This window comes from Coregonus lavaretus (genome assembly GCF_964263955.1).
Source record: "Coregonus lavaretus genome assembly, chromosome: 20".
NCBI classification, from domain to species: domain Eukaryota; kingdom Metazoa; phylum Chordata; class Actinopteri; order Salmoniformes; family Salmonidae; genus Coregonus; species Coregonus lavaretus.
This window is the reverse complement of record NC_140007.1, coordinates 20,034,025-20,054,366: the sequence shown is the minus strand read 5'-3', so window position 1 is coordinate 20,054,366 and position 20,342 is coordinate 20,034,025. Positions and strand designations below refer to the sequence as shown.

At 44.1% G+C, this 20,342-nt stretch overlaps 1 protein-coding gene across 1 annotated transcript; it reads left to right on the top strand.

Annotated features, from left to right (window-relative positions):
* Positions 1 to 6,934: 6,934 nt before the first annotated feature.
* On the top strand, positions 6,935 to 18,784 carry LOC311147782 (peptidyl-prolyl cis-trans isomerase FKBP1A-like). Its single transcript, XM_084184559.1, has 5 exons — positions 6,935 to 7,042; positions 7,176 to 7,223; positions 8,679 to 8,791; positions 16,026 to 16,186; positions 16,359 to 18,784. Exons 1-4 carry the CDS (start codon positions 7,006 to 7,008, stop codon positions 16,152 to 16,154), a joined length of 327 nt encoding a protein of 108 aa, XP_084040685.1. The 5' UTR covers positions 6,935 to 7,005; the 3' UTR covers positions 16,155 to 16,186; positions 16,359 to 18,784.
* The last annotated feature ends 1,558 nt before the right edge of the window (positions 18,785 to 20,342 follow it).

Genomic DNA, 20,342 nt, shown 5'->3' with positions numbered 1-20,342 from the left:
GGAAGCCTGGCTTCCCTTGGCATCCATGAATACATGCCACTGAACCTGAAACGGTCAAAAATAGATTTTTTGCAAAAAGCTATTTCTCAACCAAGAATTTTGCTAGGACTGTCAGGGAGTGGTCTGAGTGGGGAGGGGAAAAATGAAAACTAGCTGTTATTGGCAGAGATGTTTGAAACTCTCTTTCTCATTGGTCTATTACCAATTTACCGCATGGTGATGTCACCATGGAAAGCCGAAACCCACACCCATAGACGGGATGGTTGTTTAGCAACAAAACCGACACGTGAGCAACTATGTGGCAAAACAGATGGGGTTGGCTTAGATTGTTGACAACATGTAAGCTATATTTAGTCTCCAATGTCTTTTAGATAAAAAAATATATATATTGTACAATGACCACTTGCTGTCTCTCAAATACATCTTTACAGTTGTTGGTTAGCTAGCTAGTGAATTTAAACCATATTAGTATTGACATGAAATCAGTCAAAAACACCTCAAAACAAGACATGGTATCAAGAACAAGATGAAATGAGCTGAATTTATGGTTGACTCTGTACCGGTACCCCTGTATATAGCCTCCCTACTGTTATTTAATTTTACTGCTGCTCTTTAATGATTTGCTATTTTAAATTTTTTACTTATCTATTTTTTACTTAAAAATTAACACTTTTTTTTTTTTTCTTAAAAACTGCATTGTTGGTTAAGGGCTTGTAAGTAAGTGTCACGATCGTCGAAGGAGGAGGACCAAGGCGCAGCGTGATATTCGTACATACTTCTTTTTATTTAATGAATACACGAACAACAAACGATAACGTGACGTCCTAGGTCTAACACAACCTACTTGGAACAAGATCCCACAACTACTGTGGGAAAACAGCCTGTCTAAATGTGGTTCCCAATCAGAGACAACCAGCAACAGCTGACACTCGTTGCCTCTGATTGAGAACCACTCTGGCCAACATAGAAATACACCAACTAGAAACTACAACACAGAACACAAACACATAGAATCTACACACCCTGGCTCAACATATAGAGTCCCCAGAGCCAGGGTGTGACAGTACCCCCCCCCCCCCCAAAGGCGCGGACTGCGACCGTGCCTAAACATAAACCAAACAGGGGAGGGCTGGGTGGGCATTCCTCCTCGGAGGCGGTTCCGGCTCCGGGCTTGACCACCACCCTCCAACAATCCCCCCGTAGCGCCCCTGGTCCGGTCTGGCCCCGCTGGCTGGAGCTGGACTGGACATCGTAGGAGCGGATTGCTTAGGCTCCGGTGTGGAGCCGCTGACCGGTACCTGACCAGGCACCGGTGACCCAGGCACGGGTTGTGCCGGACTGACGACGCGCACCCCTGGCTTGGTGCGTGGAGCAGGAACGGGCCGGACCGGGCTGACGATGCGCACCCCTGGCTTGGTGCGTGGAGCAGCAACGGGCCGGACCGGGCTGACGATGCGCACCCCTGGCTTGGTGCGTGGAGCAGGAACGGGCCGTACCGGGCTGATGACTCGCACCCCTGGCTTGGTGCGAGTGGCAGGAACAGGCCGGGCCGGGCTGGCGACGCGCACCGTAGGCTTGGTGCGAGGGGCAGGAACAGGCCGGGCCGGGCTGGCGACGCGCACCATTAGCTTGGTGCGTGGAGCAGGAACGGGCCGGACCGGGCTGACGATGCGCACCCCTGGCTTGGTGCGTGGAGCAGGAACGGGCCGTACCGGGCTGACGACTCGCACCCCTGGCTTGGTGCGAGTGGCAGGAACAGGCCGGGCCGGGCTGGCGATGCGCACCGTAGGCTTGGTGCAAGGGGCAGGAACAGGCCGGGCCGGGCTGGCGACGCGCACCATTAGCTTGGTGCGGGGGGCAGGAACAGGCCAGACCGGGCTGGCGACGCGCACCATTAGCTTGGTGCGGGGAGCAGGAACAGGCCGGGCCGGGCTGGCGACGCGCACCATTAGCTTGGTGCGGGGAGCAGGAACAGGCCGGGCCAGGCTGGCAACGCGCACCATTAGCTTGGTGCGGGGGGCAGGAACAGGCCGGGCCGGGCTGGCGACGCGCACCATTAGCTTGGTGCGGGGAGCAGGAACAGGCCGGGCCGGGCTGGCGACGCGCACCATTAGCTTAGTGCGGGGAGCAGGAACGGGCCGTACCGGGCTGGCGACGCGCACCGTAGGCTTGGTGCGAGGGGCAGGAACAGGCCGGGCCGGGCTGGCGACGCGCACCATCAACTTAGTGCGGGGAGCAGGAACGGGCCGGACCGGACTGGTGACACACACCACTTGCTTGGTGTGAGGAGCGGGACTGGGTTTCTTCATAACCCTCCGCTCCCTCAGCTGCCTACACAGTTCCTCTCGCCGTGCCTCTACTCTCACTCTCTCCCTTATCGCCTCCAGTAGCTCCTCCCTCTGAACCACTAACTCCTGCTCCCTCTGGACCAATAGCCCCCTTAACCTGGTGGCCTCCTCACCTAACCTCCCAATACGCCCTGTAGCTGCCTCCTGCTGCCCCGTCGCCCATGCCGTGTGCCCCCCCCTAAATTTTTGTTGGGGTTGCCTCTGTCCGACGACGACACTGTTGACGCCGTTGCTCCTCTCTCCGGCGCGCCTCCACCGTCTCCTCCCACGGACGGCGATCCATCCCGGCCTGGATTTCCTCCCAGGTCCAGGACCCCTGCCCGTCCAAGATCTGCTCCCACGTCCAGGCTGTCTGCTCCTGGGCACGCTGCTTGGTCCTGTTTTGGTGGGATCTTCTGTCACGATCGTCGAAGGAGGAGGACCAAGGCGCAGCGTGATATTCGTACATACTTATTTTTATTTAATGAATACACGAACAACAAAACAACAAACGATAACGTGACGTCCTAGGTGTAACACAACCTACTTGGAACAAGATCCCACAACTACTGTGGGAAAACAGCCTGTCTAAATGTGGTTCCCAATCAGAGACAACCAGCAACAGCTGACACTCGTTGCCTCTGATTGAGAACCACTCTGGCCAACATAGAAATACACCAACTAGAAACTACAACACAGAACACAAACACATAGAATCTACACACCCTGGCTCAACATATAGAGTCCCCAGAGCCAGGGTGTGACAGTAAGCATTTCACTGTAAGGTCTACACCTATTGTATTCGGCGCATGTGGCAAATAAAATGTGATTTGATTTGATTTGAAACAAGCCACTTATGATTCCCCACGTATCTTGTCATTCTTGGTAGCCATCTGGCCATCCAGATTCACAACAACACGCTGACGCTGACACGCACATCATTTTCGTGACGATGTCAGCTAACCCATCTATGCAAACCTGCTGATTAGAAGGTCCTGTGTAGATTATATTTTCAACCAGCAACTATCAGGAAATAACACTGATCAAATGTTTTCACGCATTCAGTACTAGTTTAATCAGCTGTTGTACAATATGAAACATAAAACACTGGACAGAATTTTGACTGCACTGGGCCTTTAAGACATTTTTTGTTGGTCCAGTGGCCTTGCTTATTTCTGCAAAATATGATCGGAATAGCTTCTGTAAATGCTGAGATAAATAACCACTTTTTTTAACCAGGTTGGTCTCTTGAGATAAAAATCTAATTTTCAAGACAGACCTGGACCAAGACAGCAGCCCAGCATCAATACATCAGTTACAGACAAACAGACACATGACATCAACAAGACGCAGAAACATGAATACAAAAAGCAGCACGGTTGTACATTACACAAGTCAGAAAAATTATATTAAAGTGCAATATGTCAAATCAGGGCCATTACAGTATCAAATATCAAATAGTATCAAATACTTCAACGTTTCAACGCCAACTAGTGACAGGGTGACAACTAGAAACAACTACATGCCTCAACAACCTGTTAATCTATTTGTCCTTTGAACACCTCTAGGGACACCAGGGCCTGGAGTTTTAGGTTGGCTTGGAGTGAATTCCAAGACCAGAGGGCTGAGTAATGAAAATACTAATTTACATTTACATCATTTAGCAGACGCTCTTATTAAGAGCGACTTACACATTGGTGCATTCAACTTAAGATAGCCTGTGGGACAACCACTTTTTATTTATTTAATTTTTTATGGGGGGTGGGGGAAGAAGGATTACTTTATACTATTCCAGGTATTCCTTAAAGAGGTAGGGTTTCAAATGTCTCCAGAAGGTGGTCAGTGACTCCGCTGTCCTGGCGTCGTGGGGGACCTTGTTCCACCATTGGGGTGCCAGAGCAGCGAATAGCTTTGACTGGGCTGAGCGGGAACTGTGCTTCCGTAGAGGTAGGGGAGCTAGCAGGCCAGAGGTGGATGAACGTAGTGCCCTCGTTTGGGTGTAGGATCAGAGCCTGAAGGTAAGGAGGTGCCGTTCCCCTCACAGCTCCGTAGGCAAGCACCATGGTCTTGTAATAGATGCGAGCCTCAACTGGAAGCCAGTGGAGTGTGCGGAGGAGCGGGGTGACATGAGAGAACTTGGGAAGGTTGAACACCAGACGGGCTGCAGCGTTCTGGATAAATTATAGGGGTTTAATGGCACAGGCAGGGAGCCCAGCCAACAGCGAGTTGCAGTAATCCAGACGGGAGATGACAAGTGCCTGGATTAGGACCTGTGCCGCTTTTTGTGTAAGGTAGGGTCGTACTCTGCAAATGTTGTAGAGCATGAACCTGCAGGATCTGGTCACCGCTTTGATGTTAGCCGAGAACGACAGGGTGTTGTCCAGGGTCACGCCAAGGTTCTTTGCACTCTGGGAGGAGGACACAACGGAGTTGTCAACCGTGATGGCGAGATCATGGAGCGGGCATTCCTTCCCTGGGAGGAAGAGCAGCTCTGTCTTGCCGAGGTTCAGCTTGAGGTGGTGATCCGACATCCACACTGATATGTCTGCCAGACATGCAGAGATGCGATTCACCACCTGGGGGAAAGGAGAAAATTAATTGTGTGTCGTCTGCGTAGCAATGATAGGAGAGACCATGTGAGGATATGACAGAGCCAAGTGAGTTGGTGTATAGAGAGAATAGGAGAGGGCCTAGAACTGAGTCATGGGGGACACCAGTGGTGAGAGCATATGGTGCGGAGACAGATTCTCGCCACGCCACCTGGTAGGAGCGACCTGTCAGGTAGGACGCAATCCAAGAGTGAGCAGCGCCGGAGATGCCCAACTCGGAGAGGGTGGAGAGGAGGATCTGATGGTTCACAGTATCAAAGGCAGCGGATAGGTCTAGAAGGATAAGAGCAGAGGAGAGAGAGTTAGCTTTAGCAGTGCGGAGAGCCTCCGTGACACAGAGAAGAGCAGTCTCAGTTGAATGACCAGCCTTGAAACCTGACTGGTTTGGATCAAGAAGGTCATTCTGAGAGAGATAGCAGGAGAGTTGGCTAGAGACGGCACGCTCAAGAGTTTTGGAGAGAAAAGAAAGAAGGGATACTGGTCTGTAGTTGTTGACATCGGAGGGATCGAGTGTAGGTTTTTTGAGGAGGGGTGCAACTCTCGCTCTCTTGAAGACGGAAGGGACATGGCCAGCGGTCAAGGATGAGTTGATGAGCGAGGTGAGGTAAGGGAGAAGGTCTCCGGAAATGGTCTGGAGAAGAGAGGAGGGGATAGGGTCAAGCGGGCAGGTTGTTGGGCGGCCGGCCGTCACAAGTCGCAAGATTTCATCTGGAGAGAGAGGGGAGAAAGAAGTCAAAGCATAGGGTAGGGTAGTGTGAGCAGGACCAGCGGTGTCATTTGACTAAATAAATGAGGATCGGATGTCGTCAACCTTCTTTTCAAAATGGTTGACGAAGTCATCCACAGAGAGGGAGGAGGGAGGGGGAGGAGTAGGAGGATTCAGCAGGGAGGAGAAGGTGGGAAAGAGCTTCCTAGGGTTAGAGGCAGAGGCTTGAAATTTTGAGTGGTAGAAAGTGTCTTTAGCAGCGGAAACAGAGGAAGAGAATGTAGAGAGGAGGGAGTGAAAAGATGACAGGTCCGCAGGGAGTCTAGTTTTCCTCCATTTCCGCTCGGCTGCCCGGAGCCCTCTTCTGTGAGCTCGCAATGAGTCATCAAGCCACGGAGCAGGAGGGGAGGACCGAGCCGGCCGGGAGGATAGGGGACATAGAGAGTCAAAAGATGCAGAAAGGGAGGAGAGGAGGGTTGAAAATACTCCTCTTTTTTTTCTATGTGCTGTTCTAATTTTCGGGACTGTTAGCATACTCAGACATTTTTTTCCAGTCACCAATTATTCAATATTTCAGTGTGTCCTAGGCCATATAATTTTACATACGACTATTTGAGCCAATCATTATAAAAATTACTTGAGTTAGGTAGATTCTAAGATGCATTTTTTTTTATCTCCGAAAATGCCATCCAGATGCTGTAGGCTAATATTAACAAAAGGTCAAGGTCACAGTGATTGAACATGTTCAGTAGGTCCCATACACCCTTACATATTGGTGAAGATGCTGAAAAAGCATTTTGATTGAAATTGGTTCAGTGGGTACTGAGGGAACATAGGGTTGAGGGAACAAATGGTTGAGGGATCAAAGGGTTGAGGGATCAAAGGGTTGAGGGAACAAAGGGTTGAGGGAACATATGGCTGAGGGATGGGACCACCCATACGTAAAAATGTATGCACGCATGACTGTAAGTCGCTTTGGATAAAAGCGTCTGCTAAATGGCATATTTATTTATTATATTTAACATATGGCTGCAGGAACACAGGGTTGAGGGAACATAGGCCTGAGGAAACATAGGATTGAGGGATTTTGGGCTGAGGTAACATAGGGTTGAGGGAACACAGGGTTGAGGGAACATAGGGTTGAGGGAACATAGGGTTGAGGGATAATAGGGCAGAGGGACAATAGGGCAGAGGGAGAATAGGGTTGACAGATCATAGGGTGTGAGGAGCACACCCACTTTTTCCGGCGTAACGGCTACGTGCACATCACGTGGTAGACGCCGCTGCACTGAGACAGTTAAGAACAGCCGCTGAAGTAGCAGATTGCGGGAGGCGAGTTTCTTGCTAGGGTGTAACGAACAAAATGGGAGTCGAAATTGAGACAATAACCCCGGGCGATGGTAAAATATTTTTTATGCATATCTTCGCTTAAGATTTATGATGGATTTCCGTTCTTTCAAATTAATTAATAATCGTTTCTGACTTCTTCTCATGCCCGTTATCCTGTTTTTCTAAGCGCTTTTTCTTCCACAGGAAGGACTTTCCCTAAAAAAGGACAGACGTGTGTCGTGCATTATGTTGGTGAGTTTGGGAGATTTTCTGAGGTTTATGCATGTACCACTGCAAATTCCAAACGTTTCTTTGATTCATTCATTATTTTGATAGGCCGCATGTTGTATCAGTAGCCTTGGCGAATGGGTGTATTTTTGTCTCGGGCTCTATTGGCTGTGTAGGAATACTATATTTTTTAATTCAAGGGAATTTCATTAGGATGCAATTGCAAATACAACTGTAGCTGGCCACCCATCCATGTGTTGCATTAAAGCTTTTTGTACAGGGAGGCTGCTTCTTTGTATTGGAATGCAGTTATAGGAACATTGGAACATCGCGTGCGAGAAGTCTCTACTACTTTGTTACATTGTTGCCGCCTGTCACCATCGGTGGTTGTAGTATGGTAAAAGCAATTTAATGTGTCTGTCTTGAAAGCCTTCAGACGTCGGCCGACGCAGAGTTAAGTCCGAGACACCGACAAGACGGTGAGGGATTTAAACCATGTCTGATTTCCTGCCTAAATTTGATAGAACGGATTATCGCAGTCTGGAGTGACTCGTTTCCTTTTAATTGTTTACTAATTAGTTTAATGGAACAAACCCAATAGGATAATAGGTGCAGTGGTTGATTAATTTTTTTCAGTTAGATTGACATTGCCACTTGATAAGAGCGTCTTCTAAATGACTTAAATGTAAATGTTACGTTAAATGTAGACTCAGTGATGCTCATCTGATACATATCTGCTGTGCTGGTCATGGCAACGTCATGTCGCTGAGTCTACTTTTAAGACCGTCTCCTATTTGCACAGTCTACTCAATGAAAGGGGCATTTAGGCTAGTTGTTACATTCAACAACCATACTGTTTAACCTCAAAGAAATACAACTGAAAATGTTATTGAATTCCATCCCTAATAGATAATTAAATAGAGAGACGTGCAGCAGGGTCATTGAATCCGGCCACTGTACAGCACGCCAGCGATTAGCGCCCTCCCGGCCTGATTGGCGTTAATAACAGTACATAGCGGATGGCTCCTTGGATGTACAGTATGCCTGTCTGCAGACGCCCAGTTATGGCCCCATTTTCCAGTCTTTTTTTCCCACCTCAGAGACCGCTGCAGGGGCTATTTCTGCAATCCTTGGAATCCCTTATTCTGACTTGATTAGATTAGTTTATCAGTCGCATGCACAGGGTCGCAGATGTAATTGCAGGGTACAGCTCCAACAGTGCAGGTCAAAAAGAGACGTGAATAAAACAATAATTATAATAATCTATACATATTTACAACTGTAACAATGATGTATGTCCATTGGGGGACAGTATTTGTCTGTCTGCTTGAGCTCAAGTTCATTTTGGTTTTAGTACAGGACTTGCACCCCCAGTTCAGTCCTGAAATTATTGCTTTAAAACATAGACCGACCATCTCTGTTACAGATTGTCAAAATAAATCCTTTCTGCTCTGTTCTCATTTCCTCCTTCCTGTTCAGGCTCCCTGACAGATGGACGCAAGTTTGACTCCTCCCGTGACCGGGACAAGCCCTTTAGGTTTAAAATAGGAAAACAGGAAGTGATCCGTGGCTGGGAAGAGGGAATGGTGCAGGTGGGTGTACTGTGCAGATGTCTCTGGTGTCTATCTGCCTCTAATTCTAGGAAGTACATGAGAAGGGTTTTGCATTGAAATTACCACATCTCCTTGTAACTGAGAGGTTGCAATTTAGACATGCAGTAACACAGAAAATCCCATCTGTGTATGAGGGAATGTATATGTATTTGCAGTGCAGTCACTTACAGTGCCTTCAAAGTATTCACACCCCTTAGCTTCTTCCACATTTTATCTTACAAGGTGGGATTATAATTGATTGATTTGTAGTTTTTTTTTAAACGTTCTACACAAAATACTGTCTACACAAAATAAAGTGAAAGAAATTCTAACATTTTGTAAGAAATTCATGAAAAATAAAACACTATCTTGATTTTACATACGTATTCAGCCCCCTGAGTCAATACATATTAGAATCACCTTAGGCAGTGACTACAGCTGTGAGTCTTTCTGGGTAAGTCTCTAAGAGTTTTGCACACCTGGATTGTACAATATTTGCACATTATTCTTTTAAAATGTCAAGCTCTGTCAAATTGGTTGTTGATCATTGCTAGACAACCATTTTCAGGTCTTGCCATAGATTTTCATGCAGATTTCAATCAAAACTGTAACTCGGCCACTCAGGAACATTCACTGTCTTCTTGGTAAGCAACTCCGGTGTAGATTTGGCCTTGTGTTTTAGGTTATTGCCCTACTGAAAGGTGAATACATCTCCCAGTCTCTGGTGGGAAGCAGACTGAACCAGGTTTTCCTCTAGGATTTTGCCTGTGCTTAGCTCCATTCCATTTATTTATATCCTGGAAAAACTCCCCAGTCCTTAACGATTACAAGCATACCCATAACATGATGCAGCCACTAGTATGCTTGAAAATATGGAGAGTGGTCCAATACAACACTTTTGTATTCATGACAAAAAGGGAATTGCTTTGCCATATTTTTGTGTAGTTTTACTTTAATGTCTTGTTGCAAACAGGATGCATGTTTTGGAATATTTTTTATTTTGTACAGGCATCATTCTTTTCCCTTCTATCATTTAGGTTAGTATTTTGGAGTAACTACAATGTTGTTGATCCATTCTCAGTTTTCTCCTATCACAGCCATTAAACTCTGTAACTGTTTGTTTTAAAGTTCTCATTGGCCTCATTGTGAAATCCCTGAGTGGATTCCTTCTTCTCCGGCAACTGAGTTAGGAAGGACGCCTTAACTTCACTATGCTCAAAGGGATATTTAATGTTTTATTTTTACCTATCTACCAATAGGTGCCCTTTGCGAGGCATTGGAAAACCTCCCTGGTCTTTTGTGTTTGAAATTCACTGCTCGACTGAGGGACCGTGCTATTATCTGTATGTGTGGGGTACAGAGATGAGACAGTCATTCATGATAAACACTATTTCACACAGTGACTCCTGAATTTATTTAGGCTTGCCATAACAAAGGTGTTGAATACTTATTGACTCAAGACATTTCATGTTTTCATTTGTAATGAATTTATAAACATTTCTACAAACATACAGTGAGGGGAAAAAAGTATTTGATCCCTTGCTGATTTTGTACGTTTGCCCACTGACAAAGAAATGACAGGCTATAATTTTAATGGTAGGTTTATTTGAACAGTGAGAGACAGAATAACAACAAAAAAATCCAGGAAAACGCATGTCAAAAATGTTATAAATTGATTTGCATTTTAATGAGGGAAATAAGTATTTGACCCCCTCTCAATCAGAAAGTTTTCTGGCTCCCAGGTGTCTTTTATACAGGTAACGAGCTGAGATTAGGAGCACACTCTTAAAGGGAGTGCTCATAATCTCAGCTTGTTACCTGTATAAAAGGCACCTGTCCACAGAAGCAATCAATCAATCAGATTCCAAACTCTCCACCATGGCCAAGACCAAAGAGCTCTCCAATGATGTCAGGGACCTACACAAGGCTGGAATGGGCTACAAGACCATCGCCAAGCAGCTTGGTGAGAAGGTGACAACAGTTGGTGCGATTATTCGCAAATGGAAGAAACACAAAAGAACTGTCAATCTCCCCCGGCCTGGGGCTCCATGCAAGATCTCACCTCGTGGAGTTGCAATGATCATGAGAACGGTGAGGAATCAGCCCAGAACTACACGGGAGGATCTTGTCAATGATCTCAAGGCAGCTGGGACCATAGTCACCAAGAAAACAATTGGTAACACACTACGCCGTGAAGGACTGAAATCCTGCAGCGCCCGCAAGGTCCCTCCGCTCAAGAAAGCACATATACATGCCCGTCTGAAGTTTGCCAATGAACATCTGAATGATTCAGAAGAGAACTGGGTGAAAGTGTTGTGGTCAGATGAGACCAAAATGGAGCTCTTTGGCATCAACTCAACTCGCCGTGTTTGGAGGAGGAGGAATGCTGCCTATGACCCCAAGAACACCATCCCCACTGTCAAACATGGAGGTGGAAACATTATGCTTTGGGGGTGTTTTTCTGCTAAGGGGACAGGACAACTTCACTGCATCAAAGGGACGATGGACGGGGCCATGTACCGTCAAATCTTGGGTGAGAACCTCCTTCCCTCAGCCAGGGCATTGAAAATGGGTCGTGGATGGGTATTCCAGCATGACAATGACCCAAAACACACGGCCAAGGCAACAAAGGAGTGGCTCAATAAGAAGCACATTAAGGTCCTGGAGTGGCCTAGCCAGTCTCCAGACCTTAATCCCATAGAAAATCTGTGGAGGGAACTGAAGGTTGGAGTTGCCAAACGTCAGCCTCGAAACCTTTATGACTTGGAGAAGATCTGCAAAGAGGAGTGGGACAAAATCCCTCCTGAGATGTGTGCAAACCTGGTGGCCAACTACAAGAAACGTCTGACCTCTGTGATTGCCAACAAGGGTTTTGCCACCAAGTACTAAGTCATGTTTTGCAGAGGGGTCAAATACTTATTTCCCTCATTAAAATGCTATGTGTTTTTCTGGATTTTGTTGTTGTTATTCTGTCTCTCACTGTTCAAATAAACCTACCATTAAAATTATAGACTGATCATTTCTTTGTCAGTGGGCAAATACTTTTTTCCCTCACTGTAAGCAGCAATTGACCCAAGCCCAGATGCTCACTATTTGAATACTAAACAGAGGATGGTGTGTGTAGGGGAGTTGTTTGTCATGTTGTAAGTGTGGGGACTCTGATGAAAATGCTGAGGGCTCTTGTGGAGTGCCATTAGCTGGGAGAATACCTAGCCCACACAACAAGGCTAATACAGGCACATCTGAATCTGTTGCACTAACCAATTGCCTGTCAATAGCCCAGACAAAATGCTTTGAGGTACACAAGGTCTCAGTTCTCTCCCTCCTGTTGCACACATCTCCCTTTTAAATCTTCTGCAGCTACACTTCACATGGCTGTAAAACAAAGAGGCCAGACTGTGTGCACTGCCCCATGCAACTACTTCAGTGTTTTATAGACCCCACCAAGCATGTCATAGGTTCAGATAACACCATGTATCAGTGGTGGAAAAAGTACCCAATTGTCATACTTGAGTAAAAGTACCTTAATAGAAAATTAAGTAAAAGTCAGCCAGTAAAATGCTACTTGAGTAAAAGTCTAAAAGTATTTGTTTTAAAATATACTTAAATATCAAAAGTATAAATCATTTCAAATTCCTTATTAAGCAAACCAGACTGCACCATTTTTTATTTATTTACAGATAGACAGGGTCACACTGCAACATCATTTACAAACGAAGCATGTGTGTTTAGTGAGTCCGTCAGATCAAAGGGATGACCAGGGATGTTCTCTTGATAAGTGTGTGAATTGGACCATTTTCCTATCCTGCTAAGCATTCAAAAGTACTTTTGGATGTCAGGGAAAATATATGGAGTAAAAAAAGTACATTATTTTTTTAGGGATGTAGTGAAGAAAAAGTGAAGTTGTCAAGAATATAAAAAGTAATGTAAAGATACAGTGGGGGAAAAAAGTATTTAGTCAGCCACCAATTGTGCAAGTTCTTCCACTTAAAAAGATGAGAGGCCTGTAATTTTCATCATAGGTACACGTCAACTATGACAGACAAAATGAGAAAAAAAAATCACATTTGTAGGATTTTTAATGAATTTATTTGCAAATTATGGTGGAAAATAAGTATTTGGTCAATAACAAAAGTTTCTCAATACTTTGTTATATACCCTTTGTTGGCAATGACACAGGTCAAACGTTTTCTGTAAGTCTTCACAAGGTTTTCACACACTGTTGCTGGTATTTTGGCCCATTCCTCCATGCAGATCTCCTCTAGAGCAGTGATGTTTTGGGGCTGTCGCTGGGCAACACGGACTTTCAACTCCCTCCAAAGATTTTCTATGGGGTTGAGATCTGGAGACTGGCTAGGCCACTCCAGGACCTTGAAATGCTTCTTACGAAGCCACTCCTTCGTTGCCCAGGCGGTGTGTTTGGGATCATTGTCATGCTGAAAGACCCAGCCACGTTTCATCTTCAATGCCCTTGCTGATGGAAGGAGGTTTTCACTCAATCTCACGATACATGGCCCCATTCATTCTTTCCTTTACACGGATCAGTCGTCCTGGTCCCTTTGCAGAAAAACAGCCCCAAAGCATGATGTTTCCACCCCCATGCTTCACAGTAGGTATGGTGTTCTTTGGATGCAACTCAGCATTCTTTGTTCTCCAAACACGACGAGTTGAGTTTTTACCAAAAAGTTCTATTTTGGTTTCATCTGACCATATGCCATTCTCCCAATCCTCTTCTGGATCATCCAAATGCACTCTAGCAAACTTCAGACGGGCCTGGACATGTACTGGCTTAAGCAGGGGGACACATCTGGCACTGCAGGATTTGAGTCCCTGGCGGCGTAGTGTGTTACTGATGGGAGGCTTTGTTACTTTGGTCCCAGCTCTCTGCAGGTCATTCACTAGGTCCCCCCGTGTGGTTCTGGGATTTTTGCTCACCGTTCTTGTGATCATTTTGACCCCACGGTGTGAGATCTTGCGTGGAGCCCCAGATCGAGGGAGATTATCAGTGGTCTTGTATGTCTTCCATTTCCTAGTAATTGCTCCCACAGTTTATTTCTTCAAACCAAGCTGCTTACCTATTGCAGATTCAGTCTTCCCAGCCTGGTGCAGGTCTACCATTTTGTTTCTGGTGTCCTTTGACAGCTCTTTGGTCTTGGCCATAGTGGAGTTTGGAGTTTGACTGTTTGAGGTTGTGGACAGGTGTCTTTTATACTGATAACAAGTTCAAACATGTGCCATTAATACAGGTAACGAGTGGAAGACAGAGGAGCCTATTAAAGAAGTTGTTACAGGTCTGTGAGAGCCAGAAATCTTGCTTGTTTGTAGGTGACCAAATACTTATTTTCCACCATAATTTGCAAATAAATTCATAAAAAATCCTACAATGTGATTTTCTGGATTTCTTTTTCTCAATTTGTCTGTCATAGTTGACGTGTACCTATGATGAAAATTACAGGCCTCTCTCATCTTTTTAAGTGAGAGAACTTGCACAATTGGTGGCTGACTAAATACTTTTTTCCCCCACTGTACCCCAAAAAACTACTTAAGTAAAACTTAAGTACTTTACACCACTGCTATGCATGAAGACCATTTTCCTGTACCTGGAACAGTGAAATTCATTAAACAATTTAAATGCATTTCCTCTGGATAATCTTGACCAAGGGTATCATATACAGTGCCTTCAGAAAGTATTCACACCACTTTACCTTTTCCACATTTTGTTGTGTTAACAGCCAGAATTTTTAATGGATAAATTACAATTTCTGTCGTTACTGGCCTACACACACACACACAATACCCCATAATGTCAAAGTGGAATTACAGCGAGGGGAAAAAAGTATTTGATCCCCTGCTGATTTTGTACTTTTGCCCACTGACAAAGAAATTATCAGTCTATAATTTTAATGGTAGGTTTATTTGAACAGTGAGAGACAGAATAACAACAAAAAAATCCAGAAAAACGCATGTCAAAAATGTTATAAATTGATTTGCATTTTAATGAGGGAAATAAGTATTTAACCCCTCTGCAAAACATGACTTAGTACTTGGTGGCAAAACCCTTGTTGGCAATCACAGAGGTCAGACGTTTCTTGTAGTTGGCCACCAGGTTTGCACACATCTCAGGAGGGATTTTGTCCCACTCCTCTTTGCAGATCTTCTCCAAGTCATTAAGGTTTCGAGGCTGACGTTTGGCAACTCGAACCTTCAGCTCCCTCCACAGATTTTCTATGGGATTAAGGTCTGGAGACTGGCTACTCCAGGACCTTAATGTGCTTCTTCTTGAGCCACTCCTTTGTTGCCTTGGCTGTGTGTTTTGGGTCATTGTCATGCTGGAATACCCATCCACGACCCATTTTCAATGCCCTGGCTGAGGGAAGGAGGTTCTCACCCAAGATTTGACGGTACATGGCCCCGTCCATCGTCCCTTTGTGAAGTTGTCCTGTCCCCTTAGCAGAAAAACACCCCCAAAGCATAATGTTTCCACCTCCATGTTTGACAGTGGGGATGGTGTTCTTGGGGTCATAGGCAGCATTCCTCCTCCTCCAAACACGGCGAGTTGAGTTGATGCCAAAGAGCTCCATTTTGGTCTCATCTGACCACAACACTTTCACCCAGTTCTCTTCTGAATCATTCAGATGTTCATTGGCAAACTTCAGACGGGCATGTATATGTGCTTTCTTGAGCAGGGGGACCTTGCGGGCGCTGCAGGATTTCAGTCCTTCACGGCGTAGTGTGTTACCAATTGTTTTCTTGGTGACTATGGTCCCAGCTGCCTTGAGATCATTGACAAGATCCTCCTGTGTAGTTCTGGGCTGATTCCTGACCGTTCTCATGATCATTGCAACTCCACGAGGTGAGATCTTGCATGGAGCCCCAGGCCGGGGGAGATTGACAGTTCTTTTGTGTTTCTTCCATTTGCGAATAATCGCACTAACTGTTGTCACTTTCTCACCAAGCTGCTTGGTGATGGTCTTGTAGCCCATTCCAGCCTTGTGTAGGTCCCTGACATCATTGGAGAGCTCTTTTGTCAGTGGGCAAACGTACGAAATCAGCAGGGGATCAAATACTTTTTTCCCTCACTGTAAGTCTAACCAAAAAGTGATGCATAATTAATAAGATTTTAGCAAAAAAGTTGTCAACAGTTTCAATGAATGCTTCTCTCAAAAATGAACCATAGGTCAGGCACAGATACGCTGAGATAAGCTATGTCCTCTCTCCCTTTCTTGTCCTGCAGATGAGTGTCGGTCAGAGGGCCAAGCTGACCTGCTCGCCTGACTTTGCTTACGGGGCGAAGGGTCACCCGGGGATCATCCCACCCAACGCCACCCTCATCTTTGATGTTGAGCTACTAAGCCTTGAATGAAGCATCTCCACTGCCTTTTATTTCATTTTTTTGTAAGTACTTTTTGAAGAATTTCAAAGTGTTTTGTTATTCTCAGTTGAAGTAATAGTACAAATGCATCTGGTTTGCGTAGTTCAGTCCTGTATATGTCACCTACAAGTCTGGTATGGTTTTAGCAATGGTTTTGATCTAATTCCTTTCTCCTCCTCTTTGTGTCTTTTGCAGGTCACTTCCTACATTGGAAACATATAGAGAAGCTAGGAGAGTCTGCACTTGATTCTATAAGAAGATTGAGTCTATAGTTCCAACACTTTGGTCAATATTTTATCCATGAATACAATATCTGTGTTTTTGTCAGTAGCTAGGTTTCCATCCAATTGTCGACAGATTTTCATGCGAATATTCTAAATGTACATTTTCCCACCGAGATGTTTTCATCAAATTGACTTGTTGCAGATAAATGGTTGTGCGTGATGATGTATTGCACATAAAAATAACCTTTGCAGTTACATTTCCATATACTGATTTATTTTTATGGGTTTTCATTACATTTTAAACTCTACTGATGTTTTTTTCACAAAAAATGTTGCGTTATAGCAAATGTGCCCACTGGTATTGGCATGTGTGCTCTAGCCAACAGCTCGCAGATACAGTGCGGGTATAGCCTACAAAAGAGCGAGATTATATATTTTTTGTCAAACGGCAGCCAAGCATCGATCTTCATGTCACCAGAATAAGACCCTCGATATTTATTGAAAGGAGCATCAAGCTCATCACCGTGCACTTTCACCACCCTGTGAAGGTCATTATAACAGATTTTATCTGTAGCCTAATAAACTGCATGCTTTCCTGAGTCGTAGTGGGAGGACCACACAACATATCATCGCGTGACTTCAAGTTTACTTCGAGATGATAGTTATCAATATTTGCGCATAAAAGCAGAATTAATTTGACCGACACAAAAAGATCCCACCTTGTGTAGCTTATTTTGTTTAGTCGACATTTGGAAAGTTCACAGACAAATTTGCTGTTTCCATCAGGCCTGTGACATGTACTTTACTCGCATAAAAAGGTTGGATGGAAACCTGGTTACTGACTCAGTAATTTTTTCTTCTTCTTTCAATTCATCCTGTTAACACCTATGGACCATAACCTTACAAATCTCGATGTTCTTAATCTTGAATTTTTGAATTGTGCTTTACTTTTGTTTTGTTTCTCAAATTATTGGTTGTGCATGGTTATGAATAATACAAAATACCAATGAAATATTAGCATCGACATTAATATATTTGTAAGAGTACCTATCACTAACATGGACGGCTGGTGCTTGAGTGAATCTTAAAGGGAAAATGCACTCAAACAATCTTTTGGTATTTTTTTTTATTAGTCCATTGTTGATTCAGTCCCAAAATGTTTTGCATGTCAGCAGTCAAGATATTGGACTTTCAAGAAGCAAAGTGTCACGGGCCACATCATGATGATGAAAATGCTTAGAATGTTTTTGAGTGGATTTTCCCTTTTTAACCGAGGAACAAACATTTAAAAGAATATGAAAAGCACATATTTGCATCCACACCTCTCCCAGCTGAAAGTAGAACAAATATGAATTGATTTTGTTTTGTGTAATGTTGAGTGGCATAGGTGTAGTAAAATATTGAGTCATGGGATACCTTACCTATCAAACAAAATTCTTATTTTATACTGTTAAGTTATCTAGACCTTTCATAGATAGTGATATTTTCTTTCATTTTCATTGTTAATTTTATTAGGAACTAGTACAGTAGAGAATTGTTGTATCACCACCTAGCCCAGTCTGCTTGTTAATAATATCCTGATCTATAGTTTAATGCTTACATTTGAATAACTTATTATAGTTTTTTCTTTCCAAGTCAAATCTTTAACCCCATTGAGAGCTTTAAACGTGTTATTATTAGTGTAAAGATGGGGGAACCGTATAGATCCAGTTCTCGGGCGCACGCAGTTCGAAGAGAAACTTCTTAGTTTACTTAGCAGTGGATATGATCACATGCAACTTCAAATGCAGCTAGTGCAAGTTAACAAACACGTAATCAGATGGTTATCATCTATAACATTGCAGATGTCATCTGGAGGATTGAATACCTAGTCAGTGAGGCAAGGTCAAATATCACAAATAGAGCTAGATAAAGCCAGAAGAATAATATACTTGTTAAACATGGCTATAACCATTGTGTGTTTTCATGGTCATCACTCACTCACTGTTAAGTTTGCCAAGGTCCCGACATCGGCGTTAGCTATTCTGCTACAGAGTTTTTTTTAATGTCGGGAAAGTGACTTTTGATGGTAAACAGAAAATGGCTCTGTAGTATACTCTCATAAATTGGAGTAGTGATGATGCCTTTCTTAGAAGTGAAATGCTTGAAATTCAGGGTTGTGGAATCGATTCAATTGTGACCTCCCCACCTTATTTTGTTTCACAACTTGCCATTATATTTTTCAGATGCTAACTTTCTAACTAAGAATGACTTATACTGTACTGTACCTGTAATGTAAGGGTAAATATTTTGTCAGTGTCATTAAGATTGACCACACTGCCTAAATGAAATGCTGTGTTGTTGTATTCAGGTGACCGAGGCATCCATGTTTTGTATCACATTAAATCAAATATGTTGAAATAGAGTCAATTATAATGCAGAAAGAACCTTTTCAGATGCTGGCCATCGTTGCTCTTGATGTTACAATTTTCTAGGCGTGTGGCACAAAAAACAGTCTTATGTAATGTCTATTTGTGTGCTGAGTTACATACGCAGGCAAAACCAATTATGAACTGCTTTGGGAAGAAAAAAAGAAAATCCCTCTCTGCTCTACCATTAACCTAGAGGACATTGGGTATCTGGGTGTCGTAAAAAGTGGGACATTGGTGGTAGACTATACTGTTGCACTGATATTGGTGGGTATATGGGTATGCATACATTTGATTTATCCTGACTAGGTGAATTAATGGATTATCTGGCATCAAGGATAAAACAATTTTAAAGTATCTGGGTGTTGAATTAGTCTATTTTGCTATAGAAGCTGAATCTGTGGAATAGCTAAACCTTAAGAGTGACCATTCATGTTCATATAGATTAGAACAGGGGTATTCAACTCTTCCCCAACAAGGTCTGGAGCCTGCTGGTTTTCTGTTCTACCTGATAGTTAAGTGCACACACCTGGTGTGCCAGGTCTAAATCAGTCCCTGATTAGAGGGGGACAATGGCTTCATTACATTACATTTTAGTCATTTAGCAGACGCTCTTATCCAGAGCGACTTACAGTTAGTGAGTGCATAAATCTTTTCATACTGGCCCCCAGTGGGAATCGAACCCACAACCCTGGCGTTGCAAACGCCATGCTCTACCAACTGAGCTACACAGGGCCTTCGAGGTCCAGAGTTGAGTTTGAGGGGATTAGAATATACAGGTAACTTCTAAAATACAGGAAACACTTGAGTAAATGAGGGAAACAAAGTATATTGAAAGCAGGTGCTTCCACATAGGTGTGGTTCCTGAGTTAATTAAGCAATTAACATCCCATCATGCTTAGGGTCATGTATAAAAATGCCCAGTTGCCCATTGTGTGCGTGCGTGCGTGCGCATTCATTCATTCTGGATCCCCATTAGCTGCTGCCTTGTGTGTGTGACCACATCTCAACCCAATTGAACACTTATGGTATATTCTGGAGCAGTGCCTGAGACAGTGTTTTCCATCAACAAAACACCAAATGATAGAATTTCTTGTGGAAGAATGGTGTCGCATCCTTCCAATAGCTACAGACACTTGTCAAATCTATACCAAGGTGCATTGAAGCTGTTCTGGTGTCTCATGGTGGCCCAATGCCCTATTAAGGCACTTTGTGTTGTTGTTTCCTTTATTTTGGCAGTTACCTGTATATGAACCATAAGTCATAGCAAGCCTAAGGCTACACAGGCAGCCCAATTCTGATCTTTTGCCCAATTATTGGCAAAATATCTGATCTGATTGGTCAAAAGACCAATTATTGGCAAAATATCAGAATTAGACTGCCTGTGTAAACGCAGCCATAGAGGAGTGGCATAATTGTTCCACCGTCTGCACTACTCAATTGTCATACTTGAGTAAAAGTAAAGATACCTTAATAGAAAATTACTAAAGTAAAAGTGAAAGTCATCCAGTAAAGTATTACTTGAGTAAAAGTAGGCTATCTGGTTT